The sequence below is a fragment of the Chelonia mydas genome, chromosome 4, assembly GCF_015237465.2.
Source record: "Chelonia mydas isolate rCheMyd1 chromosome 4, rCheMyd1.pri.v2, whole genome shotgun sequence".
NCBI lineage: Eukaryota > Metazoa > Chordata > Testudines > Cheloniidae > Chelonia > Chelonia mydas.
In genome coordinates, this window is record NC_057852.1 from 16,136,632 (window position 1) to 16,158,542 (window position 21,911).

The following is a 21,911-nucleotide window of genomic DNA, read 5'->3' on the forward strand; positions in this document are numbered from 1 at the left end:
GAATCAAAACACTGCAATTCTCAATGAAAGTTTCAGGAGAGACAAAGGACAGAAAGGTTAGTTCTCAGTAGAAATCTCATTATTACATTTCTTTCAAGACGGCCATCATTTCCCTGGTAATTTTCTGAATTACTATAATGAGGATTAATTTGGCTTCCAGGGTACCTTGCGTTGTCCTTATATATGTACAAAAGGTTTGTTGTAAAACCTTTTGAAGCTCTCAAGGTTCAGGGGAAGGTCAGGAGCCATTAATTGGTGTGCTGCTGAAAAAGAGGTTTGTAAGGCTGGCTAATCCTTTTGGGAGTGCCGGGTGGGAAAACCTGGGCAATGTGAACCGCAGGAGAAAATTGATCCACTTGCTCCGATCATGCTCTTGTGGGGGCATAGAATCTGTACAGCCAGCAGCATCCTTTTTAGAAACATTAATCTTAGAAAGAAAAAAAAAAGTGCCTTTTTTTTTTCTTTTTTTTTAGGAGAGAGCTTTGAACCATCTTCGCCCATTGGGGGGAAGTGGGGAGGACACTTGAATTCATCAAAAGGCAGCTCAAGAACGTTCAAGCAGTGTGCGCGCTGTCTGATGCTAAGTAAAAAGCTGCAGCACCACAGTGCCTGAAAATAACACAGAGTAAAAATGGGGGAGGAGGTGGGCCTAATATTTGCTGATAATGCCTCTTGCAAACCTTCAAAAGGACAGTCTTAGCCCCTGATCCCCTTTTGCTCCGAATGAGAGTTGTGCATGCAAAGAGCTCTTAATGTTACTTTTCCGAAATATATTCCTTGTGCTCTCTCAGTGCCGTTGTCTCTGAGCAGGGCTGTTTTGCGAGATGATGGTCAGAAGCCTCCTTCATTGGTACCCGCTGTTTCTTTTCTCTTTAGACTGTCATCCTTTGTGCCACCAGTGCGTGGCTGATCTCCACGACACGGGCAGCGTCTGCTTGAAGTGTCAGAACGCCCGTCACTTGCTGCTGAGGGATCGCTGTGTTCCTGACTGTCCCGTGGGATCCTATGCAGAAAGCGGAGTTTGTAAAAGTGAGTAACACCTGGAGGTGGAGCTTAGTGGTGAGATCTGCCCAGCTGCTCCCTTGGAATTGCTTCTCTTGAGAGGCCAGTGGACAGGGCGCTGAGCTAGATTTCAGGAAATCTCTGTTTCAAGCGTGGCTGTGCAAGTCGCTGCACCTCTCTGTCCTCCTGTTTCCTCTCCCGCCCTTTGTCTGTTGTTAAATGGGAAGCTGTCTTTGAGGTAAGGACCGTATGTCTTTGTACTGTGCCTAGCACCATGGAGCACCCAAGCACTGCTATTACACAAATAATACTAGTTAATATACTGCAGATAGCAGGAAGTTTGTGGGGAGAAGGGGGGGTGGGAGTGTGGTTCTGTGTCAGTCTTGTGAAGGGTCCCCGCCTCATCCATTCAGTTTTGGCTGATGCAGTGATGTCACTTCTGGGGGTTGTTTTCAGGTAGGTGGGACTCAAAGATTTTCCATATTCAAGGAACACGTTAAAGAGGGGTCACTTCAGATGTCCTTCGCTAAGCTGCTATGTCTCTTCTGCTCTTGTGGTGGTAGCACAATTTTAGGAGCTTGATTGTCCAGGGGAGCTTCTAGGCATGTGCCAAGAGGAGAAAAAACAAATTCTATTCACTAAGACGGGAACTACTGGTACAGAGGGACACTAAACACTATGGTGAAATCCAGGCCCCATTGAAGTTAATGGCAAAACTCTCACTGACTTCACTCTGTGTATAGATGTCAACTGGGCACAGGACCCTGCATTAGTCTACGGTAGGATCTCAAATGAGGAAGGTTGTTACATCGTGAAGCGGGATCTTTTATCTGTGCTCTTAGGAATCCAGCAGAAAACCTGCCACCGGAAGCTGAGTATTATCCCAGTTTTTAGAATTTCCTTGCAGTTGACTGAGGCTCTCGCTGAATCAGCATTGCCAGAGACAGTAGTTCCTGCCTGTCCCAGAGAGAAAGAGCCGGCTCCAGAAAAGCTAGTCTGACTCCTCGGTTTGTGGGGGTAGTGTGTTGTCGGCGGTCAGCCAGCAGTGTTGGTAGTAGCATTCTGATGGTGCCTTGTGCCTCCTGGTCCATTAGCCCTTTTTTGCCCATCATGGTACCTGCTGGTGCTTGAGTGGCACTTTTTTTGCAGGCTTCTTCATACCGTTTTGCCTTTCTCTGCCTTTCTCAAGAGGACATAAATCCATTTCCTATGAGAACTCCAGGATGTCCACCCAGAGCTTGTCAAAGCCCAGTTCATCTTACATGAGACAAAGTATATTAGGGATTGATAGATGAGAAAGAGACCAAAAGAAGAAACATTATATATTTAAATGTCCGATCTGGCCTCTCTGCATGAGATGGGCACTGCCTAATCCAGACTAAACGTACAAGATCACCATTGCAAAAACTGCTCTCTGCTGGCCCAAGATTTAGTTACAAGGTCGCTGTATCATTACTTACCTAGCTCCACACTGACAGAAATATTAACTGTGTTTCTTAGCTTTGTCTTAGCCTTCCGGGTAGTGTGTTTCACCCGGTAGTGCTATAGTATGTCATCTAGTGGGGCATGCCTCTTGGAGGGAGGGGGGGATTCCTTCCTCCTGGAAAGCCAAGTTTAGATAGAGCATTTCTGCCTTTGGGTGTAAAGGTTTCATGAATTACCCAAAACGTTCTGTTGTTCAAGCTACGTCAAAGTGCATATTAAATTTAGGGTGAGCTTTTAAGATCCCTAACGTTGCCTTGGGCCAAACTCAACCTTGAATAAGGTGGGTATCTCCATGGATTTCTCTGTCCACTTAGTCAGTGATGGATCTGGCCCTTTACATTTAATGAGGGCACAGTTCTTTACTTACAGGACAGTCAGGAAAGCAAGAAATCCCACAGCGAGAACATGTGTGCGTGTAGGAATGGTGGGTGCTCTGCACTCTGAGGATCAGTCTGGTGATGTGCTCTTGTAAAGAACCTTTACAGACCTGCTTGAAGATTTGCTTTTGCGTGAACGGTATTTTCATTCTTTTTGCCCTCTCAGAGTGTCACCCCTCGTGCAAAACCTGCAGTGGCGGAGGTCCTTTCTCCTGCTCCTCCTGTGACTCCAGCCTCGTTTTGTCCCACACTGGCATGTGTACCTTAGCCTGTTTCCTGGGATACTACAGGGATGAGAGCTGGACCTGCAAACGTAAGTGTCTCCTGCCAAACACTCCCTCCTCTTCAGAGTGCCCTTGCAAATGGTTTCTTGGCTTCTTGATCCAGTCTGTCCCATCATGAAAAGCTTGTAACTGTCAGGAAAATGCTGTTGGTGACATTATGAAGACCTTGAACTAGACTTAATAATTAAGGAGCATCTCTATAGATGCAACAGTGACTATACAGAACAAGGGCCTGATTGCCTACTGTCTTGTACAGGTCTGGTCATTTATGCCAGTGCAAAATGCTACCATTCTGATTGGGCAGATTTCTGCAAGGTGCTTAGCACTCTAGCTACAATCCAGCAAAGCTCTTTAAACATGTGCTTAACTTCAAGCATGTAAATAGTCCCATTTGCTTTAATGAGTCAGTCCAAGTATGTGTTTCAGTACTTTGCTGGGTTGGGACCAGACTGCTCAACAGGATCGAAGCTTATGAACACAAAGTGGATTCCACTCTTACTAACTTCTCCAGAAAACCCGCTTTCCAAGTAGAAGGGCTTGCCAAGCCTCAGTGTCGTGCCAAACTCATGGATAGGCTTCTGTGGATGTCCTAAAATATCTGTTTCTCCCCTTGGGCTGTCCATTCACTAGTCCAGTCACAAGCCCTTGCCGAATACAGTTCTAACACCCAAACTTGAGTGAGACATTTATTTCTGTAAACAGTCTCATTCCAACCACACATGTCTCATCTCCCAGTTTGCAAATAACTTCTTTATTGTATGTAAAATTTGTGGCTGGTGAAAACTAATGAGAGCCTTATGGCAGAGTGTGTTGATGTATAGAATTTGTGTAATTTCAGGGGGCACTCAGACCTGTTCAGGTGCAATGTTAGTGATAACTCATCTAGAAATAGATTGATCTGCTCTGTTGGACAACTACCAGGTAGAGATAACAACAAAAGTTTAATCAGAATCTTTGGTCTCTTTCCCTCCTCCCCTATTTGTTTTGATTTCACTACACTTTTGAAGAACTCATAGTTTTGAAAATACCTTAGATTAAATCAAAGGAATGTGAAGTAGAGCTGTGTACTCCTTTGCTCTCGATATGTCTACTGGAGTGTTTGTAGAGAAACGACGACGCAAACTTAAGAAGCTTTTCACAAAAGTGGTATGCATCTAAAAACATTGTTGCAGAGCAATGCTGATAAAAGAAATGGCATGTACTTGTTTTTAAATGCAGCTTTTGTTTTCCCCTTTGGGAGCAGTCTTTTTGGATCGTGTGACCACGATGTGTTTTGAACTCCACAAATCTTTTATCATTCATGGGTCTTCTAATTCATGGCTCTTTTATCTAAAGATACTTCACAAAAACTAAATTAATGATCACCACACCTTTGTAAGGACCGATGAAATGAGACAAGTGCTGGTGCATTTATAAATAGGTATTAGATTCTTTAAATAGACTTTTCTTTAGGGTACGTCTACGTTACTGCTAGAGGTGTAATTTCAGATTGATGTACACAGGGTAGCTTTGACTGAGCTAGCTTGCCAAAAATAGCAGTGTAGCCATGGCAACATAGTTTAGCTGCCCAATTACAATCCGATCCTTGACCCTAGGTAAATGGTCAGGTGGCTAGCCTGAACTGTCGCCCACACTGCTGGGGCCACACTGCTGTTCTGAGTGCCCTTCATCAAAGCCAGTTCATGTACATCTACCCAACCTGGAAATGACACTTCCAGCTGCAATGTACATGTATCCTTGGAGACACGTTCTCTCCCAGGAGCTGTAGAGTTGGACCATATAGCAACATTTTTGGACTGTATAGCAACAAATCATTAGCTCATATGTCACAAGTGACAAAATGGGTGGTTTCTCCTAATTTCAACAAGACGCCAGGAAAAATAGGGATTTACAGCTAATCTGTGCTTTGAGTTTTTCGGATTTAGAACTCAAAGTGAACTTGAACCAAGACCAAGTGCACATACACCCCCCTAAATAAGAACCATTGAGTTTCATAGATCTCTACTTTCCAGCCACACTGAACTCATTCTCAAGCCCGTGAGAACTTTTGACCATAAAAACAACGAGTCGAGCTTGATCCTTTGGACTTATGGGGCCATATTTCCAGAAATGTGCCTGTTTGATTGTATGCATAAAATTGTACTTGTATTTGCATGAGCAAATGCCAGGATTGTGTTTGAGATAATTGTGTGCTCAAAGAACCAGTTCTGTTTCGAGCTGACCGTTTGTACGCATAATTGTTGCATTTGCTAGCACGGCTTTGGTAACTGTACGTGCAAGTTAGGTGTGCAAATCCACATGATTTTTGCGTGTGTGTTTCTGAAAATATGGCTTTTGATGTGCACTGTACCACTCCAAGTGATCGCTCACCATTAAGAGTACGGCAGGTCAGTGCCATAGTGGACTCTCTCTGTACATCGGCGAGATGCTGTGAGGGGTACGTCTACATGGCAGAAAAGACCTGTAGCAGCAAGACTCAGAGCCTGGGTCAACTGACTTGGGCTTGCACTGCAGGGCTAAAAATAGCCGTGCGGACGTTTGGGCTTGGGCTGGAGCCTGGTCTCTGAAAGCTGATGAGGTGGGGAGGGTCTCCAGTCTCAGGCCAAACATCTACATGGCTATTTTAGCCACCCCCCGTGCGAGCTCTGTGAGCTCGGATCAGTTGACCCAGGCTCTGAGATTCACTGCTGTGGTTTTTTTTGTCTGTGGAGACGTACCCAAAGTTGCTTTCCACTCTTTTGTAGCACTTTGCTATTAAAGCTTTGCTGTGGGATCATAGAAACATAGAATATCAGGGTTGGAAGAGACCTCAGGAGGTCATCTAGTCCAACCCCCTGCTCAAAGCAGGGCCAATCCCCAACTAAATCATCCCAGCCAGGGCTTTGTCAAGCCAGGCCTTAAAAACCTCCAGGGATGGAGATTTCACCACCTCCCTAGGTAACACATTCCAGTCCTTCACCACCCTCCTAGTGTAATACTTTTTCCTAGGATCCAACCTAGACCTTTCCCACTGCAACTTGAGACCATTGCTCCTTGTTCTGTCAAGGATAGCCAAGAGCTGTGCCATTCATGTTGAATGCACCTGCATCATGCTGAGAAATTCAGACTCCCAACATCCTGGAGCGAAATATTTTGAACCTCTGGGTGTTGCACCTTGTCCAGCTGAACCGTCAGATTTTGCTTCCTGTTTCTGTAAACTCCACGACATCCCACATTTTGAGCAAAATGTAAAACACTTGGTGAAACACTTAGGTAAAATTCTATGGCCTGTGTTATGCAGAGGTTAGACTAGATGATCCTGATGGTTCCTTCTGGCCTTCAGAACTCTGAGTCTATGAATAAAAATTGACGGGTTAAATTTAAGGTGAAAGAGAAAAATGCTTTAAGAACACCTGGATACAGGGATTTGAATTCCAAGTTCCATGTTTGACCCTGGTGGTTCATCAGATTATTAGTACGCAAACTTTGTCCATCTGGGAGAAAGCAATATTTTAAATTGCTCTCAAGTGGCAAGCCAGGCCTTAAAAACCTCCAAGGATTGGTAGACACTCAGAGCAACATTAAGTCCTATGTGGAGATATGTCCAGAACTCCCTTTTGGATAGATGGAGGGTAGCCATGAAGCGGGGCCTGGGGATGGTAAGCAGGGAAAGCTATGAAGAGTTACCCCAGCAGATTCTGCAAGAGAACATTGAATAGTGGAGCTTCAGGTAAATCTAACCTCATTTGGCTAGTGCTTCAGTAATTGCAGTGATTTTTTTTGTTCTTAATTTCTCTACAGCTTGCAGTGTCCACTGTTTGGGTTGTGAGTCGGCCATGGGTTGTACATCATGCAGAGACTCAGCCAAGGTTCTGTTGTTTGGTGAATGCCAGTATGAAAGCTGCACTCAGCAGTATTATCTTGATTTCTCCACCAAGACTTGCAGAGGTGAAAAACGCATATTTTCTATTTAAAAATAACCGTTAGGATGGCTGCAGAATGGTCTGCCTAGGGGGTCTATTACTGAACAGATTTTTTTTCTGTTATCTTTTTCTCAGCCGTCCTCTGTCACATACTTCAGTTTTCAGTTAAAAAAAAAAATTTAAAAAAAAATCCCCAAGATTATTGCAAACCCTTCCTTTGTAAATGATTTAGTAAGTGAGCCATCAAACTTTCCAAGGGTCAGGTTTAGCAATTCTTTCAGTCGCCACTCAATGGAGTAATGAATGAGGTTAACATTTTAAATCTTTTTGTCTTGAGTGCATGTAGGGTCTTGTATATTGACCTGAGTATCTCTGGCTTATAAATACTACATCCCTGACCAACAACAACAAATATTGAGAAAGATTTAGAAGACTTGAGAGATTTCCAAAACTCTCCTAGATAATATTCCGTACTGGAAATGTAGTTTGAGTACGATGTAGCTTTATCGTCTACCACCACCATTCAAAGCACTATTGCAAATCAATTGTTATTAGATAGTTATTTCTGACTGGCTCTCTCTATGCTTCGTTTAACTAGGCAGTGAGAGTCTGATGACATTTTAGTACTGTAGAGAAGCAGTGTATAGGGCACTGGACTGAGAGTGTTCTACCTGACTCTGCCACAGATCTACCATGTGACACTGGGCAAGTCACCTCACCGTCATAGGCCTTTGTTTCCCCTCCTCCTCATTGTCCATCTTGTCTACTTAGACTATAAGCTTTTGAGAGCGGGGATTGTCTTGAATGATGAATGATGTATTTGTACAGGGCCTAGCACCACGATGCCCCCGATCGAGGTGCTACTGTACTATAAATAATAATATTATAGGTCATATTATGCCCTGGCGGACACGGACACACGCACGCTGTCTCCACTAAAGGCAGCAGGAGCCATGCCTGGGAATCTGCAGGTGGAATTGGGCCTAACTGTATTTGCTATGTTTCTGGCCTGAGGACTCTCTTCAATGAGTGACCATCCTCTTTGGTTAGTTTGAATTGGGAAAGCTTTCGGCATCCCAGCAGTCCCAGTCTGTGCAAGATAAGAGACTGAGGATTTATGTGGATAAATACTAATGCTTAACATTGGCAGATAAGGACCTACTGGTGCCTAAGGAACAAGAGCAGACTTCTCTGGCTGCAAAGCTGCATCACTGATAAGCAGGTCCAAACACTGAACAATACCTGTGTTTAACGTAATTAGGTAATGTGAAGCCAAAGAGGGGAATTCCTGTTGTTAGAAGAAGGCCCCATATTAGAAATCTTTCTTATTTTACATCTATTACACTGTCCTTGCTTTACCCTTCGCTGCTAGGGATTAGGCTTCCACAGCGGATAGCTGCCTAACGTGTTAAATGTGTGTACAGTGCTGGATGTGCACGCAGACGGCTGCCCTACTTTGGCGTTTTCTTGATTCCAGAGTGTGACTGGAGCTGTAATGCTTGTAAAGGCCCCGCAAGGACTGACTGTCTGCAGTGCATGGATGGCTACGTTCTGCAGGATGGGGCCTGTGTTGAACAGTGCCCGTTAGCTTTCTACAGGGAATCAAACACATGCCAACGTAAGTCTCTGTGAAACTGCTTCTAGCTATCACTACGGTGCCATGCTTCCATAGTTCGTTTTCCAGTCTCTCTCTAATTCTCATTTGTGTGTACAGCAAGTTTTTGATTCTGAAGGCATGCCCTAACGTCAGCCTCCAAACCCCCTACACGCAATGTGTCTCTTTAGACATATAGGTATTAATGTCATAGACCTAGCCATATCTCGCTTTTGTGCAGGCAGCCATAAAAGGTCTAGCTGCTAGTACGTAGATGGTAGTTAATTGTTTTGGTTTTGCAAATGTTTTTCAGGATGTGATGACCATTGCCTCCGGTGTCACCATCCAAATGAGTGCACTCGTTGTGAAGCTCCCTTTTTCCTCTTGCAAACACACTGTGTCCTGGACTGCGGGAAGCGATATTATGCAGACCGTGCAGAACAGAAATGCACAGGTGAACAGAACTGGTGTGAGAAGGTGGGATGGGATTGAGGGTGCAACTCTTTAAACACTGTGAACTGTTAATTCTCACATGGTGGCTTTGGCAAACAGAGAGCACCATTGACATGCAGTGATATGAAACTCATTGCTGACTAGGTGAAATCAGATTGAGAATTAAGGAATAGGCTATGCCTACCCTAGAACCCACTTACGGTGAGTTTGGATAGAGTGAAATTCCATGCAAACAGCAACTCTGGTTTTAGCGAACCTCTGCTTATGACATTTGCCCATAATGAAAATAATATTCACTGTTATGTAATAGATCCACTCTGTTATAGCTTTCTCCTGTACGTTCAGATTAGCCAGTTGTGCAGGATCTGAGTGCACGGCCAGATTTTTCAGATGTGCAAAGCTAACCATGGTTCCACTTAAAACATTCTTCTGTTTTGAAAGATTGTCAGTGTGAGAGCTTCCCTATGTTAAATGGGGGAATACTAGTAGAACCAGCAATGAATCTCACACTGGTAAAAGCTTCCTACCAAGGACACCACTCTCTCTGTATTTGTGAGTGGGTGTGTTAGCACTTGTAGATACAGTTAGGGTCATTTTTTACCATTAGGCAAGGTAGTAATGGGAGTAGTTGTTTCCTAATCTAAGAACTGGGACACCTGCACATATCAGTTCTTGCATTGTTTGTGGTGCCTGATGAGGTTGTGCCTTCCCATCCATCTCAGTTTGCCCCGTGGGATGCTTGGAGTGTGAGAATGCCAGTGAGTGCCACCTCTGTGATGCCACCATGTTTCTGAAGAACAAGCTTTGTGTTTCTTACTGTGGTCATGGTTTTTATGGCAACACCAGGACCAGAGAGTGTGAAGGTGAGTTCCTCCCATGGTGGATAAGGGAACTTAACTGGTGTTTTTCTGACAGGTTTTTGGGTCGAGAGGTAGCACTTGTTTAGTAGTATTTTTGAAACTCAAGTTTTGTACAAACGCTCCGTGCTGTTCACAGACTGGCTATTAAAAGGAGTAGAAAGCTAGTTCTCTGTAATGTTTCTTTTCAGGAAAATGCATGCAGCTGGCATTCCAAGTAAAGTTAATTTGTATAGTTAGGGATAATTCTCTTCAGCTGCAACATGTTCCCCGCAGCCCCATCTCCCATCATTAGTGGATGCAGAATAAAACCATGTGGGAAAAATACATGACTGAGGCAACAATGATACATAGCATTTTATATGTACAAAGCACCATGTAGACATGAACTAATTAATACCTCTGTAGGGTAGGTCAGTAAGGGTTGTTGTTCCCATTTTACAGATAGGGATACTGAGATAAGAAGTGTCTTGTCTGAGCCCACACAGTCTGTGGCAGAACCTGGATTAGAAATTGGTCCCTCCTGATACTCTACTGTGTGGTCATTCCTCTAGACCACTGTATCCTCCAGTAATGAGAGTTACATTACGTGAGTCTGGTCTAGTTTCTAGCAGAGGGCAGCAGCAAACATTCACGTCTTAGGAGGACAGAGAGACAAATAAACATTGCCTCTGATTATGTAGTGAGAGCATGTCTTAGGTATTAATGATGTTTTTCCCTTGTTTCTAGCCAATACAGATATGTCTGCTCCCCAGGTGAATGGTTCACTCACAGTAGGGATTGGTGGGGTAAAGCCACTAGACTTGTCCTTCATGGATGCACATTACCTGCGTGACCAAGATGGAGAGCTGCTGTTTCATGTGGTCCGCTCTCCCACCAATGGCAGGCTAGTGATAATGGAGAATGGGAAAGATGTGCAACTGGACAAGGGTGACCGCTTCAGTTGGAAGGATGTGAAGGAGAAGAGAGTCCGCTTTGTGCACAGCAAAGAGAAATCCAGGTGACTGAGTCTGTCTTTGTTTTGATCTCTTGGCCTCGCAACGATGGATGCGTCTCGAAGAGTTACTCACCTGTCAGTTGGCACAGCGCCGAAACTGCTTTCTGTGAGGCGCATTGCAACGTTTCCATCACAGCACCAAAGTTGCTGTAACATGGTATCACAGGCTGCACATTTCACTCCGTGTTTAGAATAGGAGAGAACTATGCTCCAGTTCCCATTTTTTTGAATGAGAGTTTGCTGTTGGATTCAGTAGGAGCAAGTGTAGCTCCCAGGCTTGGGATACGGTGATGGTGATGGTAAATGTTGATGTTTTAAGGGTGGGTTGTGGTACATAGTTATTTGATACCGACAGGAAAATATTCAAATAATTATGTAGATCCACATCCCAGCATGACCTGCGCTCAGCCACTGCTGACGTCATGCTCTCGCTTTTTAGGTCCTGACAGTATGTTCCCTTACTTCGTGTATAGTACCTGGGTGTGTTCAGATCCGTAATGTTTGAGGAAATTGCATCTACTGACTGCCACTCATATGTGCCTGAATGAGACTAAGCGCCAAATTCCACACTCGGTTACACCACCCTGCAACCAGAGTAAGCTCTAGTGTGTGGGCTGGAATCAGTGGAGTTATTCCAGTTTTACACCTGTGTAACTAAGAGCAGAATTTGGCCCATTGTTGTCAATAATAATTTTTTACTTTCAGAGCACTCTTCATGTCAGAATCTCAAAGCACTTAAAAATGTAAGCTAATGCTGATTAGAGAAGGGGCAGGAGCATGTGGTTTTCTATTGAGCTAGAGATTTCTTTCTGCGTGGTCTTCAAAAAGTCACTTCAGTGCTTTTGAAAATTCCACCCACTATTCTTTAATGGAGACTAGTTTATTGAATTTTGGACATACTGGTTTACTGTGGATAATAATAGGCAAAGGGAAATTGGAGTATATTATGTACTGTGAATGCACTTTACTAAAGATACTATATAAACCTAATTGCAGAAGTATTAAGTTCACCTGCCACTAATCTACTCATTCCTCTTTGAATATATAATATTTTATCTTTCTTCTGTTCCACAAGCACATTTCATCCATTAATATTATTCTGTTTTTATGGGGGGGACTTGTTTAGGAAAGGTCAGTTTTCCTTGAAGGTCAGCGATCAGCGGTTCTTCTCCCAGTTAGAGATGATCACCGTGCAAGCACTGTCAACACAGGTAATATAACAAAGCTGAAGAAATCCCTGATTTTTTTATATAGATTTTAAATCTTTTAAAATTTTAAAAGAGAAACTTGGTATCTTGTAACAATAACAAATGAACTTGAGCAAAACTCAGTCGATCTGAATTTCTTCAGGCCAAAGAGGATTTACCAGAGACAGGGCTGGATTCTCCTCTCATTTACATGGGTGTGAATTAGGAGAAGCTCCATTTAAATTAATAGAATTACACCATGTAAAAACAGTTTAAGTGAGAGCAGAATTTGGGCCACTGAGGACTGTAGTGCTGTGCACAATTAGTATGGTATAGCAGAACGGCAGCTCTTCTAACGTTAAGGTTGAGAGTCACTTACTTTTTAAAATATTCTTACAGTTAGTGGATGATCTAGACGTTTATTGCACTTCAACGGAGTCATTATTGATCTCTACAGGAGAATCTTTTGCACTTGAAAGCCTGTAGTAAGAGTGTCTGCTTCCGGGCTGCTGATTAAGTAGACTAGTAGGAACAAACAGAGCAAAAGAGATTTCTAAATGTCTCTGCAGTCATTTATGTACCCCTTAAACTGCTCACCACTTTTACTCATGTTGAGCTTATAGTCCATTGTGTTCCCATTGTATATGATTATTTTACTATCATTATTACTTAATATCTGTAGTCTGCTATTGCCTAGAGGCCTCAACTAAGTTGGGGCCCCATGGTGGTAGGAGCTGTACAAACATATAGCAAAAGAGGTTCATGCCCCATAGAGCTTACAGTCTGAAACACAAAATATAAAAGGTGGATGAGAGAAACAAGTATGTGAAAGAAGGACAGGGTTACAAAATTAATTGGATGTTTTAGCACAGATTAGCTGGGTGCGCAATTCTTAGCCAATCAGTACTGGTAATCACATCTTATACTCTTATGGGACCTGATTCTCATTTAAACAAAGGCTGTTTTACACCAATCTGGCCAGTGTAAAGGAGAATGAGAATCATGAACTTCAAGGCCTCTTTATATCATCAAAGCAGTGTAAAACAACCTTAGTGTTACTGAGAATCAGAGCCATCGTCTTTTAGTGTTGACTCTTGTCTGCCTGCCTCCACACCCTTAATCATGAGTCATTTAAGAAATATATAAAAGTTTCTTTAATCTCTCCAGTTAGGTTCAGATTTCAGGCTGTAGTGCTATGCTGTGTTTTAGGCTAATTATGTAGGACTACAACCAGCTGCAACACAGCTCCAAAGCAGAAATGTTGGCACATTGAACTACTGACATCCTCACTGTGTATAGCATTGGTGACCATTTTATTTATCTATTTAGTGTTCCTGATAGGGAATAAATCCTCCAGTTTGAGAAGGTTTTTTCTTTTTTGGGGACCCATAGTCTCTTGATCCTGTGAAGTCAGTAGGAATTCAGCACCTCGCAGGGTTGGGCCCTTTAATGGTAACTTGAGGATTTTTTTTTTTAAATATCTTGATTGTGTTTTCTTTCTTTAAGCATTATTTTCTGTGTGGGCTAAATTAATAGCTTACACAATAACTTACACAACTCAACAGTGCTCCTTACAAGAAAGAACTAGATAACTAATTTGAAACTGGTAAAATCTGGACTGTAACCGGACTTCTTCCCAGGTTGTGTAATGTCTTCAGGATGGAGGTTAGGTACCCCTTTGCCCTGGAGTTAAAGCTGTTGTGTAGCCGGGTTGGTCCAATCTAGAAATAGAATTTGTTTTCCATAAAACATATGTTTGAGCATTATTTGGCCGCCTTGTACTTTGCGCAGCAAGAAAATATTTCATTACAGGCCTAGTCTTACAACTGTTGAAGTCAGTAGTAGAACTCCCATTGGTTTGAGTGGAAGCAGAGTAGAGACTTAGGTGAGCTAGGGCCAGAGGTCTAATCCAAAGCCTATTGAAGTCAGTTCCAACTCCAGTGACTTCTAAGGGTCAGGCCTTAGGGTCTGTGTCTGTACAAACACTTCATACACTAGCTGAGGTGAAGAGTTTAAGAACACTATTGCCTGATTCTTTTGGAGACAACGGGCCAAATTCAGTCCCCGCATAAGGAGACACGATTCCGTTGACTTCAGTGGAAGTTGGACCTACTTATGCCCGTGCCAAATTTAGTCCAAAGTCTGTGCTGCTTAATTCTCATTTTGTCTGCTGGTCAAGAGATCAAAAGCCCAGCCAAGTGGAGGTGGCTTTTTGCTTCAGACTCACTTCTTCACCAGCAGAATAACAAAACTCTGTGCATTCCCATGTTACTCCCTTCAGTCATTTCCACTGAGACACTTTAACATAAGCTGAAGTCTCCCAGCCATTAGGTGTCACATGGAGTCATTTGTCTGTGTGAAGCCATCCCTTTAGATTTCTTTTTAATTTGCATGTCAGGGAATAGATAAGTACCCATAGTCTGTATCATATGCGTTTGCAGCGGTGTTCCTTATACGACAATATCATCGGTTTAATAACCTTTGTTTTTGAGGAAAAGAGTGGGTCTGAGAAGAAGTGCTGTTCTAAAAAGAACCCCTGTTTCAGCAGAGGGATATTAAACTAAGATTATTATTTAGTTGTATTATGGTTGTGCCTACAGGTTCCAACCAGGGTGAGGGCCCCATGATGAAAGGCACTATACACACAGAACGAAAAGATAGTCTCTGTCCCTAAGAGCTTGCAATTTAAAGTAGGTGACAATAGACAACAGGTGGAGACAATCTGTGTTCTTTGGCTTTGGGTTTGGGTTTTGATTAGAAAAAAAAATCCCTTTTCTAAAGGTTCATGTTGCCTGTTTCCTAGATAAAGGGACACTTGAAACCTGAAGAAAACACACCTACCCAGATATGTAACCGGTTATAATGAAACAGTGATCTGCGTTATATGCCTTTCCCCTAACCTGTCTCTGTCTTGTCTGGTAGATTTTAAGCTCTTCAGAGCAGGGATAGTCTGCTGCTCTGTGTTTGTACAGTGCATAACGCAAGGCGGCCCTGATCTCGGTTGCTGCCTGAGCACTACCATAATAAATATGATTAATAATGATGTTGCCATACCACCTGGGACTGCAATTTCATTTGATTACAAAAGCGAAGCATGGTTGGGCCTGGTCATTACCTGTATGGGAGACCTCCACGGAACGCCTAGGAGCTGCAGAAATGGGAAGTGGTGAATGCAAAAGGTGGCACTCTTCTCTTGGGCTACATCTAGAGCCGTTACCCAGTATGTGCAAGAGGAGGCGGCATTGTCTGGTCCATGAAGTTTCAGGTCATATTTTTATGTACGTTTTCCTCCTCATCATAGCCTTTCCTTGATAGGAATGATGCCTTCTCCTTCTTGGTCATTGGGCAAGCGAGAGGGTTGTAACTAGGCACTAGGGCAGCTCTACGAAAATCAGGGGGAAAAGATCTTGAAATCAGTTATTGCTCGGAGTTCCCATTGACTTTAGCAAAACTAGGCCTTGTCCCTGGAGGTTCTTATTGAGCTATCCAAGCAGAGCAGCAAAGGGGATACACACCGTGAGCAGGTAACTACATTCTTTATGCATAAATGTCCTGAGGCTTTTTGTTCAGCTTGCTGCAGTGTGAGAATCCCACCTTCTAATGTAATTAAATCTGTCTAGATAGTCTAAGTTCTACCCTTCTGGGGAAACGTGCAGTTAGTGAATTCCTATTGTTTACAAGTAGGGGCTTTCCAGCACATGAAGGGAATTAATCTCCCTACTCCACACCTTACTTCCAGACTTCCATCAGCATTAGAGCACTGTTGTTTAGCAAACAGCTAAGAGCTGTGTTTATGTTTCAGGCCCCCTACGTGCTAAGGAATGAAGTCCTCTTTATCAGCAGAGGGGATACTGGATCAGTAACAAACGCGTTGCTTGATATTCGAGACAATGACAATCCCCAGGATGTAGCAGTGGTGGTTTTAGATCCTCCACGTCATGGCCAGCTCGTCAAAGCTCCAGGGGACACAGCTTCTGCAGCCCAAGTATTCCATCTGGTTGACCTGGCGAATGGACTCCTACGGTACGCTCACGATGGTTCTGACAGTCGGGATGATACGGTTCTTCTGCAAGTGAATGATGGGCACCACTTCCAGAATATCCTGTTCCACATTAAGATTTCTCCAAAGGTATGTTCCTTTCTGAAGTGGCCAAGCTAGTAGTTTATAAAAGCTGTATATCTGGGGGAGATGTTAGAGACCAGACATTGCTGACAGGGATGCAGCAAGGGAGGGGCAAAGTGGCAGGTTGGGTTTGGGTTTGGGTTTGCAAAATCTTGTCTGTTGGTGGTTTGGTTTGTAGACCCACAATGGTTCCACTTTAGTGGTTCAGCTTAGCTAAATAGTTCCTGTTTCAGTTCATCTGTAGCTGCAGTTTGAGAGTTGAAAATGCACCATTCTTTTTTGCGGTGGGAGCAATAGACATGTGAGAAGAGGGGGGCCTGACTCTACCCTCACTCCCTAGGAAGAAGGGGTGCTGAGAGGCTGGTAACAATCTGCAGGCAATAGTATGATATTGGACATGGGCCCCCAGCTAAAAAGTTCACATCTGGATCCAAACTTCCCCCAAAGTCTGAGGGTGCACTGATTAGGGGATTTGGGCCAGCAAATTATAAAATTAGGGGCCAGAGGCAAAGTTCTGATCCAGATAAGGAGTCAGATGTCCCCGAAGTGTGGAGGTGTTTGGGTTTGGGGTTGTAATAAGGAGTCAAACGTCCCCAAAGTGTGGAGGTGTTTGGGTTTGGGGTTGTGATTGAAGCTCATTTATGACTGGCTTTAAAGCGGGTTATTCATTTGACCAGAGGTTAGGTTATGTAGCTAAGTAACATCAGTGGAGGAGTATGGAGGAGAAAACAGGACAGCTTGGTGTTTGGAAAGGAGAGCTCTTCTGTGAGTGCCCGACACAGTAAGTTAGTATTACACAGTCAGTGCTAAATTGTGAGAAGAGTGGATGCATCTGGAAAATGAATGGATCTCAGGAAACTATCAGGAAAAGAAACCTACATAAATTAAAAGGCTTAGTTAACAAAGTGTTTGAATTGCTGACTTCAGCTTTACAGGGATGGGGACGTATTGAGTGCGGTAGGTTCATGGCTGATCAACATCCCAAAGCTATCAAGATCACTGAAGTTTAATAAACTTTACTTAATACTTGACCCTTCTTAATATTTAATCATGTTCCTAGAGATATTTGAGAAGAGATCCCTAAAATTTAACAATTATTATTATTTATTTTAATTTAATTCTTCCATTTTTATTAAAAACTGGATGTTCCCACCTGTAGCAGTGTTTTTCCCATTCTAAGTGCAGGGAACGCGGTGGTAAAGAAAATTATGGTGCAGTATCTATTTTTAAATCACATCACCTTTAAAAAACAAAAAAAGTAGAATGTACTGTGGCAGACAATTTGTATGTCAGACACTATACATTGTGTAACAATCATTTCAATAATGTGTGGTGTTGTCGTAAGATAAGAGTCATCAAAAAGTCAAGGATTTGTCCACCTGAGAAGAGGTCAGATTTGTGCAGTCCTGCTATTGTGTATTGTGGAACCCAACAATTACAACTGACTTCCTAATATAACTTTGGCCAAGTCACTTAATCTTCCAGGGAAGGGGTTGGAAGAGGCGGGGCAGAGGTGGGGCCTCACGGAAGGGGTGGAGTGGGGACAGGGCCAGGGCAGTGGGTTGGGGGGTGGTCAATGGTATGGCCCTCGGGCCAATGTACTAGTCCCCATGTGGCCCTCGTGGTCATTTGAGTTTGAGACCCCTGCTCTATTGGGAAACAATGAGTCCACACCCTAGAAAATGTGCCATCTGACGGCATCAGATCAGCCAAAGCGGGAGTTAGACCTGGCTGCATGTTGTGTGTTTGTTGTAGGTATCAGCCTGGGTAATGGGATATGGAACCCTTTGCCGTCCAGGTGGCCACAAGATATTTAGATCAGATGGTTGTGTGATGTTCAGTGTAGTAAGGGCTGATAGTCTTGGTTCATTTCACAGTGGATGAGTATCTCTTGTGGGCAGTTTCAGCAGGAAGGCCCAGATTTGAACGGGCATAGAGACTGAACTGCCTTCTCACCACTAGGGGCGATTCAGCCAGGTTGGGGTTGAGGCACATTGGCAAGGCAGTGTGGCGGAAGCATGACCAGCAATAGCCCGTGCTATACTTGCTGAGTGGTTAAATAGAGAGGACTTTAGTCTTCAGGACTGTTCAGTACTCATAAAAGGTGCATTCGAATTCATACGTGTGCGTGCGCGCACACACACAGTGGAAATGTAACGATCAGCCTTACCACCGGTAAACAAAAATCGGACATGATTCCAGTTGTGTCACTGACCTCTGCGGGAGAACTGACTCTGGCCTAGCTATAACTTGTCACTTACAAATAAAAGGATTAGCAAGCAAGAAGGAACCTTTTGCTGAATACATTTTTATTAATTAGTTGGATCACAGCATCAAAGCCAGCCGGGAATGTTATTGCAAAATGACTGAATGATTTATTGTGGGGAATGAAGAGCCCTTCATTCATTCATCCATCCCTTCGAAACGAGGAAATGCCATTGTTGCTCTGGAACTGTGACCTTGCTTTTAATTAACGTTTTCTTGGAAATTTTTTCTTCTCATACAGTGCATTTTTGGCCCTCTCCCTCAAAGTACTCTGAAGCATGGCTGCTCTCTCATTTCTCCCCTGCCATAATAAATCTGGTAATCTCTCTGACCCTTTCAAGCTGGTAATTTCCTGCTGCTGATTTATGCTTTGATGTTAAACTCCATAAGTGCTGTGACATCACTGACACTTGAAGACGGGTGGAAAGTTGCCATGGGTATTGTTAGGGTTCTCCTTTGCTGGCAATCAGTCCTGTCTTACTTCTGCTCAATTCTTTTAAAGAATAAAGTAGTCATTTGTCCTAGGGGATCTGCTGATCCTAAATGATGTAAAACTTAGGACTACATGACATTCTGATTTTAAAAAATTGCATTATGCAAAATCAATATTAAATTGATTAAAATTTGATTGGTAGATCTCAAAAAGTAATTGTAAGGGGGGAGTTATCATACAATGGGGGTGTTTTAATGGGGACCTGCAGAGATCCTGCAGGGATCTGTTCTTGGTCCAGTGGTGTTCAGTATTTTTATAAATGATTTGGAAGCAAATATAAAATCATTGCTGATAAAGTTTGTACATAACATAAAACTTGGTGAAGCGGTAAACAATGAGGACAGTTAAGTTATACAGAGCAATCTGGATTGGTTAGTAAACTGGGTTTATTTGAACAACATGCAGTTTAATGCAGCCAAATGTGAGGTTATACAGGTAGGAACCAAGAACGTGGGTCACGCTTACAGGATGTGCGGGACTGTAGCCTAGAAAGTAGTGACTGAAAAGGACATAGGGGTCCTGGTGGATAGCCCAGCTGAAGAGGAGTTGCCAATGTCATGCTGTGGCTAAGACGGCTAGTATGATTCTTGGCTGTAATGCTGGGCAATGTTGAGTAGACGGAGGGGAGTGTTATTACCAGTGTATATGGTATTAATGAAGCCATTCCTGGAACACTGTGACATGTTCTGCTGTCCACACTTCAAGAAGGATGTTGAAAAATTGAAAAGGTTTAAAAAAAAGAGCTATAAAAATTGTTTGGAAAACCTGCCTTACAGTGGAAGACTTAGGAAGCTCAATATATTTAGCTTATCAAAGAGAAGATTGAGGTGACTTGACCATGGTCTATAAGTACTTACATGGGGCGACAATTTTTGATAGGAGAGCACTTTTAAATTTAGTAGACAAAGGTGTAATAAGGTGACTGGAAGGTGAAGCTAGGTGAGTTCAGACTATAAATAAGGCATAAATGTTTAACACTGAGGGTAATTAACCATTGGAACATTTACCAAGGGATGTGGTAGATTCTTAATCACGTGAAGTCTTTAAATTAAGACTGGATGTCTTTATCAAAAATACATTCCAGCTAAACCACAAAATGTGGGCTTGATGCAGGAATTGCTGGGTGAAATTCTGTGGCCTGGATTACGCAGGAGGTCAGACGAGATGATCACAAGGGCCCCCTCTAGCCTTAGAGCCCAGTAATCTAGGATGAGGTATCTGAGAACTTGTCACTGTTGTTAAAACTGACTTTGCCTTGGGGTAAATTTGGCTCCCAAATATTTATTTTCCAGTTGGAAAACTTCCTCTGCCACAAGTAAGGTCCCTTCCAACCCTGATAGTCTCTGATATTTTATGAACATCAGGTTTATTTATGTGTCTCTTCCAGACACACTACCACAGCCAAACCCCTCGGTCATTTCATGTATTCGCAAACACTTTTGCAATGGCAGAACTATATCAGAAAAGTTCTCCGCAGCGTGTTGTTGGTTCTAAAGTTGTTATACTTTGACATGCTTCCTAAGATGTGAAAGGGGTGAGAGATTGAAGTGATTGCCAGGGCCTGTGTGTATTGAAGTGTCACTGTTCCACTATGATGAAAATTACAGATACTTAAAAAGGTTGAGAGTGTTTTTATTTATAGCTTGTTTTTAAATGAGGGTGTGGTTTATAACCATCCTCAAAGAAGCGTGTGTGGGGAAGGGATTTAAAGGAGGGAGAGATAGGAGGCATGGAAGATAGCGTCAGACAAGTATTCTAGTCCTGGACAATTTTTTAGCAGTGGAGATAGTGAGGATTTTTGACAGTGTCATGGAGGTTAACCTGACAGGAGAGAAGCTGCAAAGGGAAAGAAAGGGAAGCAGATGCACCAGGACTTGAGGACGAGGAAGACAACACTGTTTAAATGAAGAGGTGAAAAGGCCACTAACAGAGACGGAGGATGATGGTACGGAGAGGATTAGGAAGGGAGTGACTTGCGATCAGGAGGAGCTGGGCTCAAAGGGGACAAGAAGAAAGTCACAAATGGGACTGAAGGAGGAGAAAGTGGAAGGTGGGAGGGAAAACAAGGTGGGAAATGGAATTGGTAGGGCAGGGAGCTTCCCTCTTTGAAGCAGATGAGAATCAAAGAGAGTCAGCTGCCTCATGTGTTCTGCAATATTCAACCTCATCCTTCTTGTTTAAAAATTTGTTTACACTGGCCCATTATCATTGCTCTTCAACCGAGCCTCTGCTGCTTCCCCCCTTTTCCCCCCCAATCCCCTGCAGAGTGATGGAGGCCCCCGGCTGGTCACTAACCCCCTGGTGTGGGTCCCAGAAGGAGGAATGCTGCAGATCACCAACAGAATTTTGCAAGCAGAGATGCCTGGTGCCAGTGAATCTGAGATAACCTACACGATCATCAAGGACCAGCCAAGATACGGTAACTTACTGTAGATCCTGTATTATCAGGGGACATTGCTGTTGGGCTGCTCCTTCTCCTTCCCTGGCGTCTCCCACCCTTAACAGAAGAAGTGCAGGTTTCTAATTCTCTGGGAGTCAGGCATGCTCAGCACTGGCTAAGGACATTATTTCATGGTATTTTGTACACATGAAATATCTTCGGAGAACGCAGTTAGTTATAGTGCGCGTTTCAATACCATCAGCTATGAATACTTACATATGATGTCCAAATCCCATATCTGGCCAGTTAAAATGGGTGTGTCGGCTTGTAAAACAGTCATGGCTAGATTCCAGTCTGAATGCCCAAATGGTGGGGCTGCACGTTCCGTTTCATTGTCCATGGTTGCAGATGCATTGAGCTAAGTGCAGTTAATATGGAGTTAGACCCAGATGCTCAAAGGTATTTAGGCACCTAACTCCCATTGATTTCAGTGGAAGCTGGGCACCAAGTAT

The 21,911-nt window shown here is 43.3% G+C and overlaps 1 protein-coding gene across 3 annotated transcripts in view; it reads left to right on the top strand.

Moving 5' to 3' along the window:
- Nucleotides 1–21,911, top strand: part of FRAS1 (Fraser extracellular matrix complex subunit 1) — a 299,172-nt gene that overhangs the window by 178,401 nt on the left and 98,860 nt on the right. For all 3 annotated transcript variants that reach the window (XM_043544852.1, XM_043544853.1, XM_037896738.2), the window contains exons 21-30: nucleotides 877–1,029; nucleotides 3,031–3,177; nucleotides 6,929–7,075; nucleotides 8,528–8,668; nucleotides 8,958–9,098; nucleotides 9,820–9,960; nucleotides 10,684–10,954; nucleotides 12,078–12,162; nucleotides 15,941–16,267; nucleotides 21,285–21,438. In XM_043544852.1, coding sequence (XP_043400787.1) covers nucleotides 877–1,029; nucleotides 3,031–3,177; nucleotides 6,929–7,075; nucleotides 8,528–8,668; nucleotides 8,958–9,098; nucleotides 9,820–9,960; nucleotides 10,684–10,954; nucleotides 12,078–12,162; nucleotides 15,941–16,267; nucleotides 21,285–21,438 — 1,707 coding nt within the window. The remainder of the gene's footprint in view (nucleotides 1–876; nucleotides 1,030–3,030; nucleotides 3,178–6,928; nucleotides 7,076–8,527; nucleotides 8,669–8,957; nucleotides 9,099–9,819; nucleotides 9,961–10,683; nucleotides 10,955–12,077; nucleotides 12,163–15,940; nucleotides 16,268–21,284; nucleotides 21,439–21,911) is intronic.